The 23,371-nt window shown below is 45.9% G+C and overlaps 1 protein-coding gene across 1 annotated transcript in view; it reads right to left on the bottom strand.

Annotated features, from left to right (window-relative positions):
• Positions 1-21,694, bottom strand: part of SLC17A9 (solute carrier family 17 member 9) — a 35,709-nt gene extending 14,015 nt beyond the window's left edge. The window contains exons 1-7 of the mRNA XM_033153711.1: positions 21,560-21,694; positions 8,074-8,271; positions 5,706-5,845; positions 4,341-4,440; positions 3,175-3,305; positions 2,752-2,848; positions 1,629-1,725 (exon numbers count right to left, since the gene is read on the bottom strand). Coding sequence (XP_033009602.1) covers positions 1,629-1,725; positions 2,752-2,848; positions 3,175-3,305; positions 4,341-4,440; positions 5,706-5,845; positions 8,074-8,271; positions 21,560-21,693 — 897 coding nt within the window. The 5' untranslated portion in view covers position 21,694. The remainder of the gene's footprint in view (positions 1-1,628; positions 1,726-2,751; positions 2,849-3,174; positions 3,306-4,340; positions 4,441-5,705; positions 5,846-8,073; positions 8,272-21,559) is intronic.
• Between the last annotated feature and the right edge of the window lie 1,677 nt (positions 21,695-23,371).

The following is a 23,371-nucleotide window of genomic DNA, read 5'->3' as shown; positions in this document are numbered from 1 at the left end:
TTAAAATTCACAGCCCCTGTATTAATAATACAATAGGGTTTCCATATTTCTAAAAGTGAAAATCGGGACAAAAAAGATTGTTGAGCTTTTTTTTGCAAAATCTTTTTTTTTGGGGGGAACGCCAAAATCTGGACGTATGTCCCGATTTTCATGGACATTGAAGGAATGCCGTTTCTGAGTGCCATATTCCGGCTATGTCCAGGAAATTCTGGACACATGGCAGCCCTAATTATACAATTATTAAGTCATAGCAGAGTGCGGACAAAAGGACATTTGGAACGAATGCTTACCAGAGTGCTTGGTGAGCATGAGCCCAGTGTGATGTGCACTTATCCAATTTTGGACCGTGTGCACTAGCGCAATGGTAAGAACATGTGGTTTGCAGTTATTTTAAAAGATGCAAACCACCTCTTCTTGCAGCGCAGCTTCAGAGACCACCTGAACCCTTAAATCCCAGCTTGATCCCAGAGAGATCATCTGCCGGAGAGTCACTGGTTGTTCCCGAGTTGGTAAAGCTCATAAGACAAGAGCCTTCTCTGTCCAACCCTCTGGATCCCTCCAAGAGATTGAGCAGGGAACGTCTCTACACGGACCTTTAGACATTTGCTGAAAACTTTTCTGTGCCAACAAAGTATACACAGACAATTTTGGATAAACGCGTCCTGTTAAAGTTGATCTGTTTTACTTTATTGGCATAATTTTTTAATCAAAGCTTTTTAAAAAAATAAATAAATGATAAAGCAAGATAGCAAACCTAATCTATATAAAAACAAAAGCACAAAAAGAGAGCAAGAAAGGGGAAAAAATAGGCAGTTTCTACTGTTATAAATGGCTTTGGATATTTTTTCATGTGGGTATACAGGTGTTTTTTTAATAAATAAATGGATAAATAAATAAATAAGACATATAAGCAAAAAGAACAACACCTCAGAGATTTTGCAGAAAATAGGAATTATTATTAATTCAGAGTATTGGTTGCTTCCCACGTAAAGTGCCTCGAAGCGACTTACAGTTAGCATAGGGGAAACTCTTTCAATTGCTACTAAGGACAAATCTCTTGGCCCCAAAGGTCATGCGTGTCCCTTGAAATTTGCTTTTATCTTTGGACCAGCTGTTCCCCAACCTGGAGCCCAGGAGTTGGGAAGCAACTGGGACAAGCGAGGGCGAAGATCAACCTCTGCGATTCCCATGCCTGCCCAGCACACTCTGGATGGCATCATGTGACATGTCACATGGCAAGGCCCCTCAATGTGAGGAGGGGGTGGCGGCAAGTCGCCACCCCTGCCAATCAACATTTCTCTGATGCAATTACTAAATTAAAAACCAAGGCCTTGAGACAAAAGTTGCCTTAATGCAACAGTGACGGGGGACCTGTGCTCTTCCAGATGTTTCTGGACTACAACTCTCATCATCCCCGAACTCTGGGCATCAGCTGGGGCTGGTGCGGGTTGAGTTCAACCATATCTGGAGGGACACAGGTTCTTTCAATCCTGCTTTCAAAGGGGCAGGCAGGAGTTGCCACTCGGGGGATCCTACTGAGAGCTGGAAGCTCCGTTTGTAATTCTGGGAGCCATTCACAACCCCTAGACTGTCCTTCTCTTTCCTTCTTATCCAAAATGCCAGCTTACTTTGGAATCGGGAAAAGTCTCCTTGAAGAAAGTCGGCAGCCAGGAGAGGAGGGTGAAAAAGGAGCCGGCTGCACAAAGCTGAGCTGTGATCACTGCCCTGGGGGGAGATATACAGGAGAAGCCGTAGTTAGATCATTAGGGTACGCATAAAACAAACACAACGTACACGTTTTCAAGGAAACTGAGCAAGTACTATAACTGGCAGCTCAGGTGCAGAACAGGGATGGGGAAATTTTGGCCCTCTGGCTGTTGCCGGACAACAACTCCCTTCACCCCTGACCACTGGTCACATGGGGCTGGGGCTCCTGGGAGGTGGAGTCCAACAACATCCAGAAGGTCCAAGGCTCTCCAGCCCTGATTTAGAAGGTCCCAGGTTTAGCCCCAAGTATCTCCAGTAGTAATGTACGGAAGTGAGAGCTGGACCATCAAGAAGGCTGATCACCGAAGAATTGATGCTTTTGAATTATGGTGCTGGAGGAGACTCTTGAGAGTCCCATGGACTGCAAAAAGATCAAACCTATCCATCCTTAAAGAAATCAGCCCTGAGTGCTCACTGGAAGGACAGATCCTGAAGCTGAGGCTCCAGTACTTTGGCCACCTCATGAGAAGAGAAGACTCCCTGGAAAAGACCCTGATGTTGGGAAAGATGGAGGACACAAGGAGAAGGGGATGACAGAGGGTGAGATGGTTGGGCAGTGTTCTCGAAGCGACTGGCATGAGTTTGGCCAAACTGCGAGAGGCAGTGAAAGATAGGCGTGCCTGGCGTGCTCTGGTCCATGGGGTCACGAAGAGTCGGACACGACTGAACAACAACAATCTCCACTTGAAGAAGACTCTGGTACAGAGGAAGACCTCTCCCTGAGACACTGGAGATTTAATGCCAGTCAAAGTAGATGGCATGGGATTTGCTAGGACAAATAGCGAGATAGGGCATAAGCAGAGATGTTGGAGAACTCTTCGCGCGGTCAGGAACCCCACTTGCATGAAGGGCCCCCCGGCACATATAGCTGTATCAGCAGAGTTTGGCTTCTATGGCTGGGGCTGATAGCAGCCATGGTGCAAAACATTTGTGGGTCCCAGGCTGGCAAAGAACTGGACGGTTGAATACAGGGCAGCGACTTACCATACAGGGGCCTTTCTGAATATCTGTTTCCAAGGCACTTTGGTCTGTTTGGATAAGGAGAGGCCCTTTGCTAAGTCTCCCAAAGGGATGATGAGTTCTACGTAAAGCAAATAAGACATATCCAAACCCAGGGTTTAATAATATCCAGAATCAATGCATGCAGGGGCTGAAACTAAATGTTATCCCTATCTATTAGCATTAACAAAGAACTATCTTTTAACAAGAATGCCTTGTCTTTCGAAACACTTTCTGGCAATTGCAAAGCTTCCTTTTGTATTTTGCTCATCTTTCCCACAATCCCTTATTCACACCCTGTGCCCAATGCCACTTTAGCCCGCAAAGGGGTCCACAAAAGCACACTTCAGGTTTTGCGATGATCAGCAGGGAGGGAGGGCTTGCAACGAGAGGCAAAGTGTCCTTTACCCTTTCCATTCACGAGGTATTTGCACATGCAGTAAACCCACAGCAACGTCAGGGCCCCCGAGAAGTAGAAGACGCTCTTCCAGCCATACCAGTCGAGGAGCAGGGACCCCGCGGCCCCCATCACCAGCGTCCTGGAAGGGGGAGGGAGAATTAGGACGACAGGAGGGGCAATGGGAGTTTCTGCTAACCAGGCAAGGTCTTTTCCCACCTGCCTGACCCCACCCTCCGGCCTTCAAAAGGGGGATGTTTGGTTTTAACTGGAAAAGCCTCAAAACAAGTTTAGCACTTGGAGTGGTGTCCAGCTACGCTTCCTTCTGCGTTTCCCTGCTTCTCCAGTGCTGTTGCAGAGTTGCTCAAACTTCTTACTTCTTCTTCTTGCGCAACGGTATGTGTGCCTTGTGGCAGCAATAAATTCCCAAAACGTCTGGGTTGTTTCAAAGCAAGCAAGCTTTAATTACAAGCATATAAATCACGGAGCGTCTCCCGGAGATTCGGACAACATCTCCGCTCCGTTCAGAACCGAAAGTAAGACAGACCAGGAAAACAGTGCGTCACATCAATCAGATAGGCATTCACATACAGCAGATACCCGGATGTATGACACATCTTCCCTGTGGGAGGGGCGTACTGTTGAGCTTATTTAACCCTGAAAGCTCCAAACCTCACAGGGGATGTTTCCTCTGCGAGAGTCACGGGGGTGGGGAGAGTGAATTTTGTGAATTCAGCAGGGCTGTTTGTTTCTGGTTGTTCGTTCGTTAACGTTAATATTTGTTTCGTAGCACATGAGTGCTGTAATGCTTTGCAAATTTTATTGTGTTTTTAATATTCTGTTGGGAGCCGCCCAGAGTGGCTGGGGAAACCCAATCAGATGGGCGAGGTATAAATAACAAATTATTATTATAATAATTTTTATTATAATATGACTTTTCTTGCGGTTGCGCTGTTTAGCCTCTTTTTTTTATTTTACCGTCAGGCTGCAAAAAGAGGAGGGAAAAGGAGAATATTCAGCTCAGTCAGTAGAGTAGGAGACTCTCAGTCTCAGGGTCGTAGGTTCGAGACCCACATTGGGCAAAAGATTCCTGCACTGCAAGGGGTTGGGCTAGATGACCCTCAGGGGCCCCCTCCAACTCTACGACTCTACTAGTAGAATTTATCTTGTAACTTACCCAAACTGAGATCCTGACCCAACCGTGCTGTATGTGAATGCCCTTTCATTCTCCCGCACTTTCCGGGAAAACAGACTTGCCAAGGCAGGAAAGTAAACCCCTAATAAAAGGTTGAGGGGGGGGGGGAAATTCCGTTATAATCAGCAACAGGTGTGATGCAGGTCCTGCGAACGCTACACAGCTCCTCTTTGCCACCGATTGCCTAAGAAATTCCTCTTTTTTTATTCCACACCCAACAGAACTATGGCGCTGTTTGTCAACATTCTTTTGCTGGCACCTTTCAGTCCCAAACCTTGGATATTCAAACATGTGCCAGGAGGGGCACACAAGGCCCTTTTTAAATCACATGCGTCTCTGGATAAAGCTTGACACATGCTGCAGCATGCATGCTGCCTGCAAGCCCTTTTTGGCAAACGGTCATGGGATGATCGCAACAACCCAGCCGCTCAAAGATTTTGGGGACGCCAGGAGAAGCCTGGAACGTGGTACGAGTGGTCCAGGTGAAGGAGAGAACTGGCGAAACATTTTAGTTAGGCTGCACTTTTTTGTGGGTGCACCTAAGTACCATACTTTTCCGTGTATAAGACTCCCCCCATGTATAAGACGCCCCCTATTTCTGGGGACTCAAATTTAAGAAAATGGAGAGAGATGGCACACAGTTGTTGAGTTTTTTGGGGGAGGATTGCCCAGAGTTGCCGAGAAGCTTTTTTTTGGGGGGTGGGGAATACCCCGGGTTGTTGAGCTTTTTTGGGGGTGGGTGTCGCCCACCCTATTGCCGCAGTGTCAGCCAATCAACACCATCCATTGACACAGCAACCAATAACATGCCAAATAGCCGCGGCAGCAGCAAATCGAACGTCCATCCTATGCACTATCCATGTATAAGACGACCCCCCACTTTTAAGCATAATTTTTAAAGAAAAATACCTAGTCTTATACATGGGAAAGTATGGTAAATTCATTCAATCTTTATTCATTCATTCATTCATTTCCTTCCTTCCTTTTGGATCATGAATTGGCAGCAGAAGAAGAAGAAGAAGAAGAAGAAGAAGAAGAAGAAGAAGGGGAGTTTGGATTTGATATCCCGCTTTATCACTGCCCGAAGGAATCTCAAAGCGGCTCACATTCTCCTTTCCCTTCCTCCCCCACAACAAACGCTCTGTGAGGTGAGTGGGGCTGAGAGACTTCAAAGAAGTGTGACTAGCCCAAGGTCACCCAGCAGCTGCATGTGGAGGAGCGGGGAAGCGAACCCGGTTCACCAGATTTCGAGTCCACCACTCTTAACCACTACACCATGCTGGCTGAGCTCCCCCAATCCCTGTTTCTTGGGAATTTTGGGACAGTCTTGGTAGCAGATCACCTTACCTTGCAGCAAGCCCATAAGGAAGCGGGACAAAGTGATGAGAACCAGGTGAGCAGAGCCAACGTAGGCAAGCAGTGGGGTGATGGCCGTGATGGAGCCCCAGACGGATGCAGAGAGAAGGATGACTTTCTCTCCTCCTATCCTAGAAGGCAGAAAAAGAGTCAGGGTACCAGTCCCAAAGGTGCTTTCTGTGCTCCAGGTCCCAAGTTCCCAACCTTACGCCTATGCAAAGCCCACAAGCAGGACCTAAGTGCCACAACTGATATTCAGAATCATGCTGCCTCCAAGAGTGGAGGGAGGATATAGCCTTCAGGCAGAGTGGATAAAAATCAATGATTTTTTTAAAATCAGATTTTTAAAAATTTAAATCAATTTATTCATTTATTTAAATCGGATTTATAAATAAAATCCTTTTGGAGGAAAGATCTTTCTGAAGATAGTTTTCTATTTAAGTTATATTATAGTCCAAGGGCTATTCATCAGGAAATAAGGATTTGTTTTAAGTTTTTCATGTGTGCTAAAACTCAGTCTGTTTGTTTTTAAAAAGTTATTTAACCACATCAGTTAACAAACATGGATATACATGCTATAATGCTATTGTTTTAGTTAAATAAGTTGTTTGAATTGTTATTAAGGAAATGATTATTTTTTCCTTCCAATGAAGTACAGCAGAAAAGTTGTCCAAATATAAACAGTTATTAAACCTCACAATAATTTCATAATTATCTGTCTATGTATTTCTAATAGTATAACCATTAACTGCAAAGACTACTCTGAAAATTTATTATTCCAAAAATGAAACCTTCATCTGGTTGTAAATATTAAGATGATACCAGCAAGAATGAAGAAGTGTGCATGCACACGAAAGCTCATACCAAGAACAAATTCAGTTGGTCTCTAAGGTGCTACTGGAAAGAATTTTTGATTTTGTTTTGACCAGCAAGAATGAGTCTTTCTGTGAAAAAAAATATGATTTAAATCAAGCCTTATTGACGAGTGATTTAAATCGATTTGGGAAGAACTATGGAGAACGAACAGGAAATTTACAAACTGTGAAGTATTGAGGGAAAACCTAATTAAGATGTTTTATAGATGGTACTTAGGAAAAGGGACCCCTGACCGTTAGGTCAAGTCATGGACTACTCTGGGGTTGCGGCGCTCATCTTGCTTTACTGGCCGAGGGAGCCGGCGTACAGCTTCTGGGTCATGTGACCAACATGACTAAGCCACTTCTGGCGAACCAGAGCAGTGCACAGAAATGCCGTTTACCTTCCCGCTGGAGTGGTACCTATTTATCTACTTGCACTTTGACGTGCTTTTGAACTGCTAGGTTGGCAGGAGCAGGGACCGAGCAACGGGAGCTCACCCCGTCACGGGGATTCGAACCTTCTGATCAGCAAGCCCAAGGCTCAGTGGTTTAGACCACAGCGCCACCCGCGTCCCACATAGACGGTACTTAACACCTACCAAAATAGCTAAAATGTGTAAGACAAAAACAAAGCTGTGCTGGATGTGTAGTAAAACAGAGGGGACACTTATACATGTTTGGTGGATCTGTGAAAAAAATCAAAAGCTTAAAAAAAATGACGAGCTTAAAAAAAATGTTTAAGTGTACCTTTATGAAAAATACAGATGCTTTTCTACTAGGGATAATGGACACAGGTATAGCAAGAGAAGATCAGAAAATACTCCTCTATGCCACAGGAGCGGCAAGGATCCTAACTGCTGAAAACTGGAGAAAAGAAACTGTGCCAACAAAAAAGGAATGGCAAAATAAAACTGTTAACGAGTATATTGAACTGGCTAGATTAACAGAGGCAATTAGAGATAACACTAGACAAGAGTTTCAAAAAGCATGGGGGGAAATGCCGAGAATACTTCACAAAACAGTGCCCTAAAATTCATTCCTGGACTTGTTTTGATTAATGTCTGCAGGAGACTTTGTGGATATTTAAGTTATAATTAGAAAAATCTTAATAATTACTCATAAAGGAAACAGTTTATAAGAAGTAAACAAGGCGGCCAGATACAGGATAAAGGAAGTCTTCTATTTGGTTGTTTGTATTGTTGTATGTTACAGTATGTTCACTGTATGTTATGTTCACGTTTAATGAAGGTGGATTTGTGTATTGGGGGCGGGGGGCCTTGTGTTATGTTGTAAATAAAATTGCAATTTTTTTTTTTTAAAAAATAAATAAATAAATGGATTTGATTTAAATCAAATCCACCCCGCTTTCAGGGTTAGTAGTCACGGACAGCTGCCACTCGGAATCCAAATGGCGAAGTAAAAAGTTTTAGTCTAGCGGGTTTCAAATAAGCGTGGCTCTTCCCTTCGGCTCTAGAAGGGGCGCAGTGCGAGACAAGTCATACCGATCGCTCAGGTGGCCCCCGGCGATTTGGGTCAGACAGTAGCCCCAGAAGAAGCTGCTCAGCACGATGCCCGACTGCCTCTTGTCCCAGTCGAAGTGAGCGCTCATGGCGGCGACAGCGATGGGCAGCGCCACCCTCGTGCAGTAGAGCAGGCAGGTCCCAAGTAGCAACGCGACGGTCCATATTCGAGATTCAGGCCTGCAAACATCAAGAGAAAGGAGCGCTCCTTTAAAAAAAATGCTTTTAATTATAATTATAATTATTTATACCCCGTCAATATGGCTGGGTTTCCCCAGCCACTCTGGGCAGCTTCCAGCAAAACATTAAAATACAATAATTCATCAAATATTAAAAGCTTCCCTAAGCAGGGCTGCCTTCAGGTGTCTTCTAAAAGTCAGATAGTTGTTTGTTTCCTTGACATCTGGTGGGAGGGCGTTCCACAGAGCGGGTGCCACCACCGAGAAGGCCCTCTGCCTGGTTCCCTGTAACCTCACTTCTCACAGGGAGGGAACCACCAGAAGGCCCTCAGTGTCCGGGCGGAACAATGGGGGTGGAGACGCTCCTTCAGGTATACTGGAGGTATACAATTCAACACTTTGAACTGTGCCTGGAAACGTACTGGGAGCCAATGTAGGTATTTTAGGACTGGTGTTATGTGGTCTCGGCGGCCACTCCCAGTCACCAGTCTAGCTGCTGCATTCTGGATTAGTTGTAGTTAATAATAGTAAGCAAATGAGGCTTAAGTATGTAAGAAGGGACCAGTCCAGCATTCTGCACTTATAGCGGCCGCCCCGATACCTGCAGGAAATCCAAAAGGAAGAGCAGAGCACGAGAGCCCTCTCCCTTGCTGTGGTTTCCAGAAACTGGAATTCAGAAGCATCGCTGCTTCCAGTTATGGAGCCAGAGCAAATTTATAGGGTTTTCAAGCTGGCTGGGAAAAGCAAACTAGGCCTCCTGGGAAGGAACTCTGCATATCATAGGACCGCAGGAATTGAAACTGGCCACAACCACAGAATCTAAGCCTTTGCGCTTACCATATTTTTCGCTCCATAGGACGCACCGGACCATAGGGCGCACCTCATTTTTAGAGGAGGAAACAAGGAAAAAAAACATTTTTCTGGTTTTCCTCCTCTAAAAGCCCTGGGTTTGTGTGTGTGTGTGTGTGTGTGTGTGTGTTTTTGAGGATCAGCTAAAAGTTTTGCAGCTTTTTTGCAAGGGGAAAAGCCCTGGCTTTTTTGAGGACTAGCTAAAAGTTTTGCAGCTGTTTTTGCAAAGGCAAAGGGCCTTTTTAAAAAAAGGATTAGCTAAAGGTTTTGCAGCTTTTTTTTTGCAAAGGGGGAAAAGCAAAGCTCCTTTTGCAAAGGGGGAAAAGCAAAGAGGAAAAGCCCCATTTTTATGGGGTTTAACTCACATTTCTGAAAAATCTTAAGGGAGCTGTTTCTACTGTTTCCAGTCAGATAATCTAATCAGCCAGTCACATGTCCTGGGGAAACAAACAACCTCCCTCTGCAGCACATTCAACAAAGGAGGGCGTGGCAAGAGGGTGGGGCTGAAAGGGAGCCGGGACTCTTATCTCTCTCCCGATCTCTTGCTGATCAGCTGCTGAGCGGGTCCTTTCAACACTCCCTTTTCTCTTTGTAAAATAAAAAGCACAATCTGCTTTTGGCCCCTGGACAATTCAGCTCCAGGGACCACCATTCGCTCCATAAGACGCACAGATATTTTCACTTACTTTTTAGGAGGAAAAAAGTGTGTCTTATGGAGCGAAAAATACGGTACCTTAAAAAAGAAAAGGAGCCAAGGCATCGTTGAAAACGTGCGGACAATGGTTAGTGAAACGTAAGCAGCCAAAGGGCGGTCAGGAGAGGGCGAAAAGGAATATGAAGAACAGGAAAGGGGGTGTTTTGCAAGGGGGCTGCATTCTCTCCGAGGTAATGTTTGTGAGAGTCACGTCCTCATGGTGGGGAGGGTTGGAGGCAAACTGGGCAGAGAAGAGAGAAGAGTTTTTTGGATTTGATATCCCGCTTTATCACTACCCGAAGGAGTCTCAAAGCGGCTAACATTCTCCTTTCCCTTCCTCCCCCACAACAAACACTCTGTGAGGTGAGTGGGGCTGAGAGACTTCAGAGAAGTGTGACTAGCCCAAGGTCACCCAGCAGCTGCATGTGGAGGAGAGGAGACGCGAACCCGGTTCCCCAGATTACGAGTCTACCAATATTAATCACTACACCGCACTGGCTGTTTGCCCTCTTTCTAGATAGGCAAGAGGCATCACTGGAGTTCAATGACACATCCCAGGGAGGCAAAAATGCTTGGAGTGTGCAGCAGGGGAGTTCTGAGGGCCGCACAGTGAAGCCTGGAGGGCCGCATTCTGCCTCCGAGCCTGAGCTTCTCCATCTCTGATGCAGGACATCTAGATCTGACTATGTGCTGTGCACGTGGCCGTCCCTTTCACGCCTTCCGAGCCAGCCAGGAGAGAAATAAAGCCGCTGCATTTTATTTCACAAAGTTTCAAGTGCCACTTGACTGTAATAAAACCATTTTTAAAAATCGCTTATGTGACCGAGTATAGATATAAATGTATCCCTTTTATACAGTCAGCAAGTCACTGCGGTCTTCAAGAGAGGTGTCCTTCAGGTTCCAAATGTCTCAGAAGCCCCCCAAAACGCAGAGCAGGGCTTTTACTGTGGCTGCTCCCGTTTTGCAGCACGGCATTCCTCTCTGCACTTGCCTGAAACAACTAGAAGACGTTCCGGTTCTGACAACCTTTCCCAGCTGGATAAAGAGGTCTCTGCCATGGGTTCTGAAATATACTCGGAGTCGAGTGTGAATTTCCTGCTCTTTATTCAGCTCATAGTAGTGAGGAATGTAGTTCCCCCAAAACGTTTGCTTTATATACACTATTGACACAATGGGGCCCACGTGATTGGCTAATTCTGGGATACTCCTGTATGCCAATCGGAGTGCGGATTCACTTCCACCTGGAGCTGGATTGGGTGGCTCCTGCGGACCAATCAGACTGCTGCAATCTCAATCCTATTGTTCTGGGACCAGTCAGACTGCTGCAATCTCAATCCTATTCAACTCAGTACATAACAGGTTCCTACTTCACAAATTTATCGTCTTGTCGTGGCGAGTGGGCTTGCATGTTCCTACGCCATAGCTGTCAACCTTCCCCATTTTTGCAGTGGGAAACGGCGCTGGAATTAGGGAATTTCCCGCAAAAAAGGGAAAGTTGACAGCTATGCCTATGACCCTTGTGTGCGAAGCCGTCGGGAGTCTCGTAGAAGAAGGAGAAGAGTTTGGATTTGATATCCCACTTTCTCACTACCCGAAGGAGTCTCAAAGCGGCTAACATTCTCCTTTCCCTTCCTCCCCCACAACAAACACTCTGTGAAGTGAGTGGGGCTGAGAGACTTCAAAGAAGTGTGACTAGCCCAAGGTCACCCAGCAGCTGCATGTGGAGGAGCGGAGACGCGAACCCGGTTCACCAGATTACGAGTCTACCGCTCTTAACCACTACACCACACTGGCTCTCGTACTCCCAGCAGGGTTACCCAAAGCCAAAGGTCAAAGGAGAGGAGCTAGACAAAGAATGATCCAAGGAGTTCTCAATGGCAGAACGGGCAGAAGATAGGAAGCGGTATGTTACGACGGCTGTGAAGGCTGCAGCAGATTAAGAAAACACCAGTCGTCGTGATACTCATGCCACCTGAACAGAGCCTTACTGAGAAGACTGTGTGTTGGTCAGCGTGTGCTGATCTACACACATAAAACCAATTCACGCACAGGCGTCTTCCCAAAAACCCACCCCAAACCCAAACCCTCCAAAAGTGCCATGACGACCGGCAAATGGTAACAGGGGCAGCAGGACCGCGAAATCTGCAAGCCCCTAGTCATGAACCGGCACATGGGTGGTGGATGCAGATTCAGTCGTTCTGACTCAAGGAATGAGGCAGTTGTATCCATGACTGAGCAGCACAATCTTACTCGGATACCAGTGATCGCTGGAGAAGAAGAAGAAGAGGACTTGGCAATGTTTTTAAACGCCTCTGCTGTTACTTCTGTGCTGTTTGCAACTGTCTTTGCTGCATTTTGAGCCTTGCCATGAGACATATTGTGGATGGAAGGCGATTTAATAATTTTCCTGCACTGGAAAGAGGGATGGAGGTCCCTCCAGACTCTTACGACTTTGCAGAGGAACAGCCAAGGATGAGAGAGATTGGCTTTCCAGAGGCAAGATTTGAAGCAGGGACTTCCGACCCTCGCCCTTACCCTGGTGTGGTTGTCACTTCCTAATAATAATAATAATAATAATTTATTATTTGTACCCCGCCCATCTGGCTGTGCTGCCCCAGCCACCCTGGGCGGCTCCCAACAAATGTTAAAATACATTAAAATGTCACAGATTAAAAACTTCCCCAAACTTCCCATCACCATTCATGCCTGTCACACTCAACCTGATTCAGATCACATAGTGCAGGCGAGGCAGGTTCCCTTCAGGGCCTCGGGAAGTCCAAGTGGCCTCCCTTTCCATAGCAGCTCCTCACATTGTCACAGGCCTTCAAAAGACCTGCCACTCACCTGTCATCCTGAACTGAGGTTGGCACGGCGGCCCCAGCAGTGGATTAGCAATCCTGACGGGAACTTGGAACGGCGCCCAAATCCTTCGCAGGAGGGCAAAAAGAGAAATTGCTCGCTGCTCCTGCCTTCCGCAAACATACAGTTCTTGGCAAGAGACGCCTTCTCCAACTCCACAGCAGTTTTGACCGAACAAAATTTATATATCATACATTAGCAAACCTGATAGCCAGTTAGTTGCAAATGGAACACAGATCCAGATTTTTTATTTTATTTTTAATAGCCTGTGTTTCCCATTGAGGTAGGAAGGTAGAATTTAAGGACTGGACACCTGCCTCTTTGCTCTGCTCTGCTGAGTTAGCCAAATGGAAGCTGCAAATAACCCAGGTCATATTTCCCAGTTCTCATGGAAATAAAAAATAAAATCTTTATTACGGTCCAGAGACCCAACAATTCATTATAAAACAGTACACAGTTTTGACAGCCCGCCTTCAGGTTATATAAGCATTATGTAGAAACTTAGGAAGAGAGATCATTAGTTCTTGCCACCACCGATAGAAACTTCGCCACTGCTAATGTTCTATCATTTATCCGGTCTTCCAGTAGGAACCTGATATAGTAAGCCTCTGATTTTCCTGGGAAAAGTCTTAACAGGGGTAATATCAGTTCAGCCCTGGCTTGCTCGAATTCCACACAGTGCAGCAAAATATGCTTTACAGAGTCAATGTCTTGGGCACACGAACACAGTCTATCCTGATAAGGAACTCCTCTCAATCTTCCATCCAACACTGCAGAAGGGAAGACGTTAAGTCTGGCTTTTGTAAATAGCCTTCGGTAATTAGGGACTGTCAGATTTTTAATATAAGCTGTCATCCTAAAGGCATGCCCATACTGCAGTCCCACTGCCAGCGGACTACAGACTGTGTGTGAGCGACATTGCAGTTCACCGTGTGCAATATCTCATGGAAATATATAACTCTCCTCTTCCTCCTCCTCCTCCTCACCATCAAGTATTACTGAATGCATATAGCATACACCGCAGGCAAAATACCATGTGCAATTGACAATGATGATCACCATTAAGCCATGTAAAAATGGTGTGAATTTATTTTTTATTTCTATGTAACGTACATTGTTAATTGCTGGTTTTATTTATATTTTGATTTTTTTTTTACCCCAAAGACTTCCTGCTTTCAGCTCCTGGCTTTGCATTGATCATTTTAACGTACAGGTGAAACTCGAAAAATTAGAATATCATAGAAAAAGGTTCATTTCTTTCAGTAATTCAACTTAAAAGGTGAAACTAATATATGAGATAGACTCATGACATACAGTTCTGAATTTTGAGAAAGAGAAGCAGAGGAAGACCTGTGCACTGGCTGAAACATGGAGAGATCACAGTGAAAGTGGGCAATTGCGACATAATTCTCCGTTCAAACTGCAAACACCAGCTTGACCCCTTGCACACATTTTACAGGAGGGAAAGGGGGAGATGCAAAAGGCATCATAGATTACTGCCTCGTTTTCCAAACACTCCGCTTGTGTAATAGGATCTTGGCCTTCCTTAGGAAACCAAGTCCTCTTGGGTCTGTTGACTGTGGACATTGTGACTTTAATATCATCCCTGTTCCTCTCTCCTTATACCCCTTTCCTCCTGCCCTTTTGCTTAACATCCAACGCAATGAAGGGCTCTGCAGAACTCGAATGTTTGCTCACAAAAGAACTCTGGCATTTTGGTTGCTCCTCCTGTCATACATTTGCACCCTGCCTCGAACATGGACTTTTGCCAAATCCCCAACTTTATCCTCTTAACAACCAATCCTGCAAGGTAGGCAGAGGTAAAGGTAAAGGGACCCCTGACCATTAGGTCCAGTGGTGGACGGCTCTGGGGTCTCGCTTTACTGGCCGAGGGAGCCGGCGTACAGCATGTGGCCAGCATGACTAAGCCGCTTCTGGCAAACCAGAGCAGCGCATGGAAACACTGTCTACCTTACCACCAGAGCGGTACCTATTTATCTACTTGCACTTTGACGTGCTTTCGAACTGCTAGGTTGGCAGGAGCAGGGACCGAGCAGCGGGAGCTCACCCCGTTGCGGGGATTCGAACCGCCAACCTTTTGATCGGCAAGCCCTAGGCTCGGTGGTTTAACCCACAGCGCCACCCGCAGAGAGGCAGCGCCTGGCTAAAAGATCACTCAGCACACTTCATGGGTAGAAATACAGCTCTACCGTCCATTTTAGATTCCGCCTCCCCATGGACCAACACAGTTGCGTATTAAGAAAGAAAGAAATTTCACAAAAGCCCATTGCTCCCAAATTCCAGGCTACAAGACACTTGGGTTCAGCGTTCGAAATTCGCCAGGTGCATTTTCCACCTTGCTACTGGCCACTTGCCGCCAAGTGAAGATGTCCAGGAGCCAGGATAGTTTTTTGGTCGGCGCACAGTCTGTGATGCTGCCCTGCGATGAGCCTTTCTATTGGTTGTTGTTCAAAGTCTTCAATTCTGTTGCTGGTGACACGTAATGTGTGCGCCATTTTTTTGCCTTTATTCTATATTTTAAGCATGATAGGTGTGGTTTTTTAAAAGATTTTTATTATGCCAGATCCTTCCTTGATGGTCATGTTACGCTGTGTCCTAAATTTGATGCGCTTTGGTCCAGCGGTTACGGAGAACATCGGTGTCCGCCGCGCACACAATGGGAACATTTATATATATATAGATTACAGGTCAGAAAATGATTCTGATTAAATTTCATGCCCATTCACTGAAACTTAGTCCCACTTCCTTCTTCAGTTCTTTTTATGAGAATGTTTTTTAAAAAAAATACTGTGGAGAGGAAATATGAATAATTGTTACTTCTGGATTTTTAAAAATTGTTTTGTGGAGCTTTTTTTTTGTTCCACATAAACTAGTAAACAATTCAGGAGATTGTTGCTCCATCTGTTACAAATACAAATAAATATTATTTTAAAAGTAAATTCTGTTTGTAATAATTGTTTGGATACACTATATTTTTAATATGCTAGTTGTGATAATTTTACGCCCATTAAAATTGTCCATAGTTATAAAATGTAACATATGTTTCTAAAGTAGCAGAAAAAAGAAAAGACTAAAGAAGTGCTAATGTAGCATTTTTTTCAATTTTTCCAAAAATTTCCATCCCCCCCTCCGAAAAAACCCAGGGGAAAAACCGTTTTTTCTTCCCAAGCTTCAAAATTTCCGGAAATTTTACATCTCTACTTCTACCCCTCACAACCCCATTCCAAATCTGCTGGGGGGGGGGGGGTCTCCAGAAAATTATTTTGAGAGCCAGAGACTGAAAGGGACAGGAGAGGAAGCTGAAGTCGACTGCGTGCAGAGAACTCTGGAGCTGTAAGCCTTTGACAAACAGCCCCCTTCCCTGTTTGTCATAACTTCTTCCCACCTTTACGCAACAATTAACTAACCAGCCTACGTATATTTATCATGTTCTGGAGAATGATTAACCAAGCCTTGGCCACACAAAAACAGCTTGGAACCGCATTAGCCCTACTGGTTTCAGTCAGGCTCAGTCCACGTCTACAACAGAGGCAAAGGAGCCAACTAAACGGACCCAGGTGGCGCTGTGGGTTAAACCACAGAGTCTAGGGCTTGCTGATCAGAAGTTCGGCGGTTCGAATCCCTGCGACGGGGTGAGCTCCCGTTGCTCGGTCCCAGCTCCTGCCCACCTAGCAGTTCGAAAGCGCGTCAAAGTGCAAGTAGATAAATAGGGACCGCTCCGGCGGGAAGGTAAACGGCGTTTCCGTGCGCTGCTCTGGTTCGCCAGAAGCGGCTTTGTCATGCTGGCCACATGACCCGGAAGCTGTCTGCGGACAAACGCCGGCTCCCTTGGCCTATAGAGTGAGATGAGCGCCGCAGCCCCAGAGTCGGACACGACTGGACCTGATGGTCAGGGGTCCCTTTACCTTTACCCTTTTAAACCACTGTATGAGTGGGAATGACTTTTGCAAGGTCAACAGCGCCTATACTGCTCCCAAATTTGGGGCAACCAACCATCAGAGCACATTTGTGGGAAGCCTGGGGGAGAACTGGGTGTGGGCAGTGGCGTCGCTAGCCTCTGCGCTGCTGGGGGCGGCGGCAGCGCAGAGGCACCCCCTGGGGTAGGGGCACGACGCGCGCCCCGTGACGTCATCATGACGTCACGACGCACGTGTATACAGAAAGGGGGGATTTCCCCCTTTCCGAGGCTTTTTTTTCGGCGGGGGGGTGGTGACCAGCGAGGAGGGGGTGACAAGGGTGACCCCCACCTCGCTGGTCGGCCCCCCCCCGCCGAAAAAAGCGGCGGAAAGCGGAAAAAGAAGCAGAGCGGTGCTTAAACGCGCCTGCTCTGCTTCCTTTCCAGGCTTTCCCCGCCCCCGCCCCCCGCGGTTTTTTCGGCGGGGGGTGGTGACCAGCGAGGAGGGGGTGACAAGGGTGACCCCCACCTCGCTGGTCGGCCCCCCCCGCCGAAAAAAGCGGCGGAAAGCGGAAAAAGAAGCAGAGCGGCGCTTAAACGCGCCTGCTCTGCTTCCTTTCCAGGCTTTCCCTGCCCCCCCCCGCGGTTTTTTTCGGCGGGGGGTGGTGACCAGCGAGGAGGGGGTGACAAACGTGACAACCCCCCTCGCTGGTCGCCCCCCCCCCGCCGAAAAAAAGCGGCAGAAGCACCCCATCCGTGTGCTGCTGCTCCCGGGGTGACGGAGGGAGCGGCGGCGCGTGGGAGTGGCGGGAGGGGCCGCCGCTTGACACCCCCACCCGCCGCTGCTCACCCTGTCACTGGGGGCGTACCGCCCCCACCGCCCCTCCCCAGCGACGCCCCTGGGTGTGGGATGTTGTTATGCTTGCTCAATTATTTAGTGCTTTTTTCTTAAAAAAAAAAAAAAACTTTAAGGGTACTCTCATTTTGACTCAAGAAAACCACCGTTTTATAGTTCAAATCGGGGGGAAATAAACAGAGTAAATGGACAACAGTACAAAGATTCAGAAAATGTTTTGCGGTATGCACCCCCCTGCGTCCCCCGAGGGGAAAAAGCCCCGGTTATAAGAATTTTAAAGTCTCAAATATAGAATATTCATATATGCACACATATCTAAATATATGAACCATGTGTCTGACGTAGCATGGGAAAGCAATCCTGGAGCCATTTTGACTCTCCCAATGACCTCAAATGTTCCTCGGCAGTAAGGGAGGCAAATGGGGAAAGCCTCCCCCATTGTCTTCTTGCTTGCAAATCCTGTCTTAAAGGAGCATTTCTGTAGGAATAGGGTGAGCCTGTGACTTGGATTCGGGAACTGAAGTATGAACCATCAATGGCCAGAATGCCCATGTAAAGTAATCAGTGACCGTTATCAGGTATCCTGGCAGACAGGATTTCTGCTGTAGACTGCCTCTTTCTGTGATGTATGTATGATGTTTCAGGGGGGGGGTGTTGGGCTACAGGGTGGGCAATTTCAAAAGTCTATATAAGGGAGGAAAGCAATGACAAACCTAGACAGCATCTTAAAAAGCAGAGACATCACCTTGCCGACAAAGGTCCGCATAGTTAAAGCTATGGTTTTCCCAGTAGTAATGTATGGAAGTGAGAGCTGGACCATAAAGAAGACTGATCGCCGAAGAATTGATGCTTTTGAATTATGGTGCTGGAGGAGACTCTTGAGAGTCCCATGGACTGCAAAAAGATCAAACTTATCCATTGTTAAAAAAAATCAGCCCTGAGTGCTCACTGGAAGGCAGATCCTGAAGTTGAGGCTCCGGTACTTTGGCCACCTCATGAGAAGAGAAGACTCCCTAGAAAAGACCCTGATGTTGGGAAAGATGGAGGGCACAAGGAGAAGGGGACGACAGAGGATGAGATGGTTGGACAGTGTTCTCGAAGGGCTTGTTGCCTACCCCTGCTCAAGGCCACCACCCCCCCAAACATCAAACATACATCAGAGAAGGAGGCGGTCTACAGCAGAAATCCTGTCTGCCAGGATACCTGATAATGGTCACTGGTTGCATTACCTGGGCAGTCTGGCCATTCTTTTGAGATGGTAAATACTTTAATTCCTGAATCCAGGTCACAGGATCCATACACAAATACTCCCTTAAGACAGGTAAGCAAAAGACAATGGAGAGGCTTTTCCATTTCCTTCCTCCTTGCAGAGAAACATTTGAAGTCAATTTGGGAGAGTCAAAATGGTTTCAGGATTGTTTTCCTGTACTATTTCAGACATGTGGTTTACATACTTATGTATGTGTTTGCCTTATAAATTTATGAACATTTAATTTATGTATTTCAGATCTTAAATTCTTATAACAACAATAAATGCACAAAACTACAAAGATTCACAAAATGTTTAGGGGTATGTGTACCCCTGTATCCCCCCAGAAAAAAAGCACTGGGTAAACCTAAAGTGCAGCTTCCTAGAATTGTTTAACTGTTTCTCTGTACTTTGGGCACACTTTGCTGGCATGAAGATGGGCACTCTGCACATGCCCCGACAGAATACGAGTCTCCAAATAACCACTGGCAGCCTTAACGCTCCCAGGATTGTATTTCAGATAGCTTAAAAAAACAAAATTAAAGGATCTCAGGCTGGCTAATCAGGGACACCTTTTTAATTGATCTGTGAAGTGCTAATCAGGGACACCTTTTTAATTGATCTGTGAAGTGCCGTAGGCCCTGAAGTTCTAATTTCCATCGTCTAATTTTCCATTGTCTTGGAAGCTGTACCCTAAACTCGCTAGAAGGCATTCCGATGACTTGGAAGGAGTGGCTCAAAGCCTACATAATGAACCCTTTCTCTCTATACACAGGTCACAATCCAGAACAACAACACTTTAGCCGCTTATGCTCGAGTCGGGAGGCCTGCATTTGCCAGACTAGTAAATCCGTGCCAAAACAAACCCAGGTTTGTGGAAATGCCCCAAATAAATCAGAAGCGAATAAAAGGGTTTGAAAGAAAGCGCTGTACTTTTCACAGGTACAAACTAAGCTTCTTACACAGCCCAAGTCTCAAGGCTGTCTACTCAGAGAGGCAAGGTCAGGATTTCAGCCTTTTAGCTCTTAGCGCATTCAAGAGGGCCAAATCATGATTCTTTTTAATTCTAGCCTTAAAAAAATAAAGACTAGCATTTGCATTTCTCTGAAGCAAGTGCAACTCTGATGCATAAGAAACGGAAAATAATTAACTAAAAGTGAATAATGCATGTTTACAAAATAAATGCATGGAAGCAATGCAATTCATTGGGGGAGGGATAGCCTAATGATGATGATGATGATGATGATGATAATAATAATAATAATAATAATAATAATAATAATACAGTAATAATTTATTTATACCCCGCCCATCTGGCTGGGTTTCCCAGCCACTCCGGGCAGCTTCCAACAAAATATAAAAAATACAATAAAATAGGTTTAGAATCATAGAACTGTAGATTTGGAAAGGATCCGAAAGGTCATGTGGCCCAACCCTCTGTAGTGCAGGGATAACAGCTGAAGAGTTTCTGACCGACAGCCACCCAAATCCAATGATGAAGCTCCAATGTGCTTATCTACATGGCCTCTTCATGATCCCCAGTATTATTATTATTTTGTAATCGAACCCACTGTTTTGCATGGCACTTGTAAATAATATACAATGACTCCACATGGCAATTGCAAAAAAAAGGGAATTGAGGGTAGAATAATAAGCTGTGGGCAAATCCTAACGAAATAGCTTTAAATCACATCCGGCAATAAAGAAATGGGAATGTGCGGCCAGCTTCAGAATCAAAGCGTTCCATAATTTATGTGCAAGTTATTTATGTACTCCACTTGTTCACAGCACAAATTAGTACTAGAGCTTAACGTTCTGTCATGGGACAGGGAATAACTAACCACACACCACAGGGAGGAAAATATGAGTTTGGGGAATACACTGCTCATAAATCCACAAACAGGAACCGTAACAGAAAGGAGATAAGAGGACTTCCACACAAAAGTTTATTATGGGGACTCAGTGTTGGCTCAGGAATGCAAGTTTTTTCGCTGCACCCACACGTTCCCATCATCGTCAAAATGAAACCCTGGTTCTTCCCCCCCCCCTCCAATCGGCCTCGGACCAGTATACCTGAAGGAGCGTCTCCACCCCCATCGTTCAGCCCAGACACTGAGGTCCAGCTCCAAGCGTTCCCTCCCTGCGAGAAGTGAGGTTACAGGGAACCAGGCAGAGGGCCTTCTCGGTAGTGGCGCCTGCCCTGTGGAACGCCCTCCCATCATATGTTAAATAAAGAAACATCTATCTGACTTTTAGATGACATCTGAAGGCAGCCCTGTATGGGGAAGCTTTTTAATGTTTGATGTTTTATTGCATTAATAACAATAGTAATAGTAACAACAACAATAATAATAATATTCAAATTAGAACCACCCAGAGTGGCTGGGGAAACCCAGCCAGATGGGCGGGGTATAAATAATAAATTATTATTATCCATTTTCATGGGTTCCCCCCCCACACATTTATGAGAATTTTTTGCAAAAATGGTTAAATCCAGATTAAATAGGAAATGGGATGGCATTTTGGGGAGGATAGTCCTTGCACAAACCTTGTATGCCTTACATTAATTTAAGGCACATTTCCCCCCACCATGAATCCTGGGAAATGCAGTTTGTTAAGGGTGCTGGGAGTTGTAGTATAAATTGCAGTTCCCAATATTCTTTTTTTTTTGGGGGGGTGTTTTAAAAATATGGTATGTGCACAGCCTAAAATGCACAGTAAACTGCCATGTGGAAGTATCCAGAGAGAGAGAGAGAGAAAGAAAGAGATGCAGCTGGAAACCACCATTTTTGAAAGTTTTCCTTCTGCAGTTTGCTCCAGGTCTGGTACAGGATGGCACCCCAAAGTGAATGAGGCTGAAACTTACCTGGACCAATAAGAATCAGCGCCATCCTTTTTCATGCCCTCCTCTGTAGTCTTCAGCTGCTGCTTGAGATGATGGAGAGAAAGCAGATCAGCTCCGCACACCTGTGCTCCATTTTCACTGACACTCAGGGCCATTCAACTTCTAAAAAAATCAAAAAATCCGTACAAGGCAAAAGTCCTCTTGTACAACGGCTTGTCGCCGCTCCCTAAATCTACGAAGCAACTAGATGCCAGCGAACAGATGGTGACACCCGCCCCCCGCCCCTGGGGAATGGGGAGGGGGTCAAAAAAGAAAGGAAAAAAAGCGATGGTTTTGCTATTATTTTTTATGATTCAGTGACTCGTTTATTGGGCATGCTGATTTAATTTAAAAGCGGGAGGGGAAACCCAACCACCGGCCCCTTGCCAAAGTGAATTCATTCGCCCTGACAGTTTGCTGGCAGAGGAAGCTAAAACCTGCGCGCAGCGCGTTTGGGCTCGGGAGGGGAGTTTTTATTTCGCCCTTCTGCAATAAGCACCAAGTCCACGTGTCACTTTTTCAGCGTCTCCTCTTCCTGTGTGTGGATTTCTGCAGGAAGTCTCGCCGCAGAAGGTCGAGGCTGCTTGGGGACGATGCTTGCAAAAGGAGGGGCCCGGGAGAGACGCGTTTGCAGACAGATGCAGAAGTCAGAAAAGGCCAAGGTCTCGCCGGAGGCGGAGATATTTCAAGAAGCAGCTCTGCTCAGGTCAGGGATGGTGCTTTCCAAGATCCGAAACAAGATGCGTTGATGCTGGGCGATTTGGAGATCGCGCGCGCGGTTTGCTCTTTTGCAAAATCTGTTGCCGAACGCACGAAGCAGCGCCTCCTTCTCCAGTCCCTAGAACTTTGCGCTCTGAGATTGAAGTCTCCCTTCTCTCTCCAGCAGCACCTTTTGATCCTTTTCGCCATGTTTACAAACAGGATCCGGTGGAGAGATCGACGGATGGTGGAAATTGCCAAGGGCTTCGGCACTCGCAAACAGAAAACTGAAAGCAGATGCGTAAGAGAGGTGGTGTCTGCGCGCGCGCGCGCCTCTGCTTTTGCTGGTTCTCTGTGAAGCCAGACTGAGCAAACTTAGTGGAAAAAATGAAATGAAATACGCGCTTGCCAGAATGGGTGCAAGACACACAGCTAATCAAATAAAAATCCTTTTTTAAAAAAAATAAAAAATGACAGTAGGTTGCAACTTGTTTATCAAATCTACCACTTTGGAAATAGGAGCTGCTGGGCAGGGTAGTGAACCATAATTGTGTTGCATACTGCTATGTATTTATTCCTCAATTCAGTAAAGGTGCTTCAAGGTGGTTTACAACACTATCGTGTGTTTTTTTTTCTTTTGCAGGAAATCTCTGGAGCATTTGCTATGGTGCATCGTTACAAGTTCAACAAGAAAATAAAATCGTGTACTGTAATAATTTAGGTAAGAGGTTGTCGTTTTTTCCAGCTTTCCAATCCGATACAGAGGTTTCCCCACTTACGCATGTTCGATTCACTCCAAACCGTACATATGTGTGGTGCTAGGAAAGAATTAAAAGAAATCAATATAAAAGAGGAGGGTGAAAGGTTGTTTTCTGCTGCTCCAGAGAAGCGGACACGTGCAGTGGATTCAAACTACAAGAAAGAAGATTCCACCTAAACATTGGAAGAACTTCCTGACAGTGAGAGCTGTTCAACAGTGGAATTTGCTACCAAGGAGTGTGGTGGAGTCTCCTTCTTTGGAGGTCTTTAAGCGGAGGCTTGACAGCCATCTGTCAGGAATGCTTTGATAGTGTTTGCTGCTTGGCAGGGGGTTGG

Source organism: Lacerta agilis, chromosome 6 (assembly GCF_009819535.1).
Source record: "Lacerta agilis isolate rLacAgi1 chromosome 6, rLacAgi1.pri, whole genome shotgun sequence".
NCBI classification, from domain to species: Eukaryota; Metazoa; Chordata; class Lepidosauria; order Squamata; family Lacertidae; genus Lacerta; species Lacerta agilis.
This window is presented reverse-complemented; position numbering and strand designations above follow the sequence as displayed.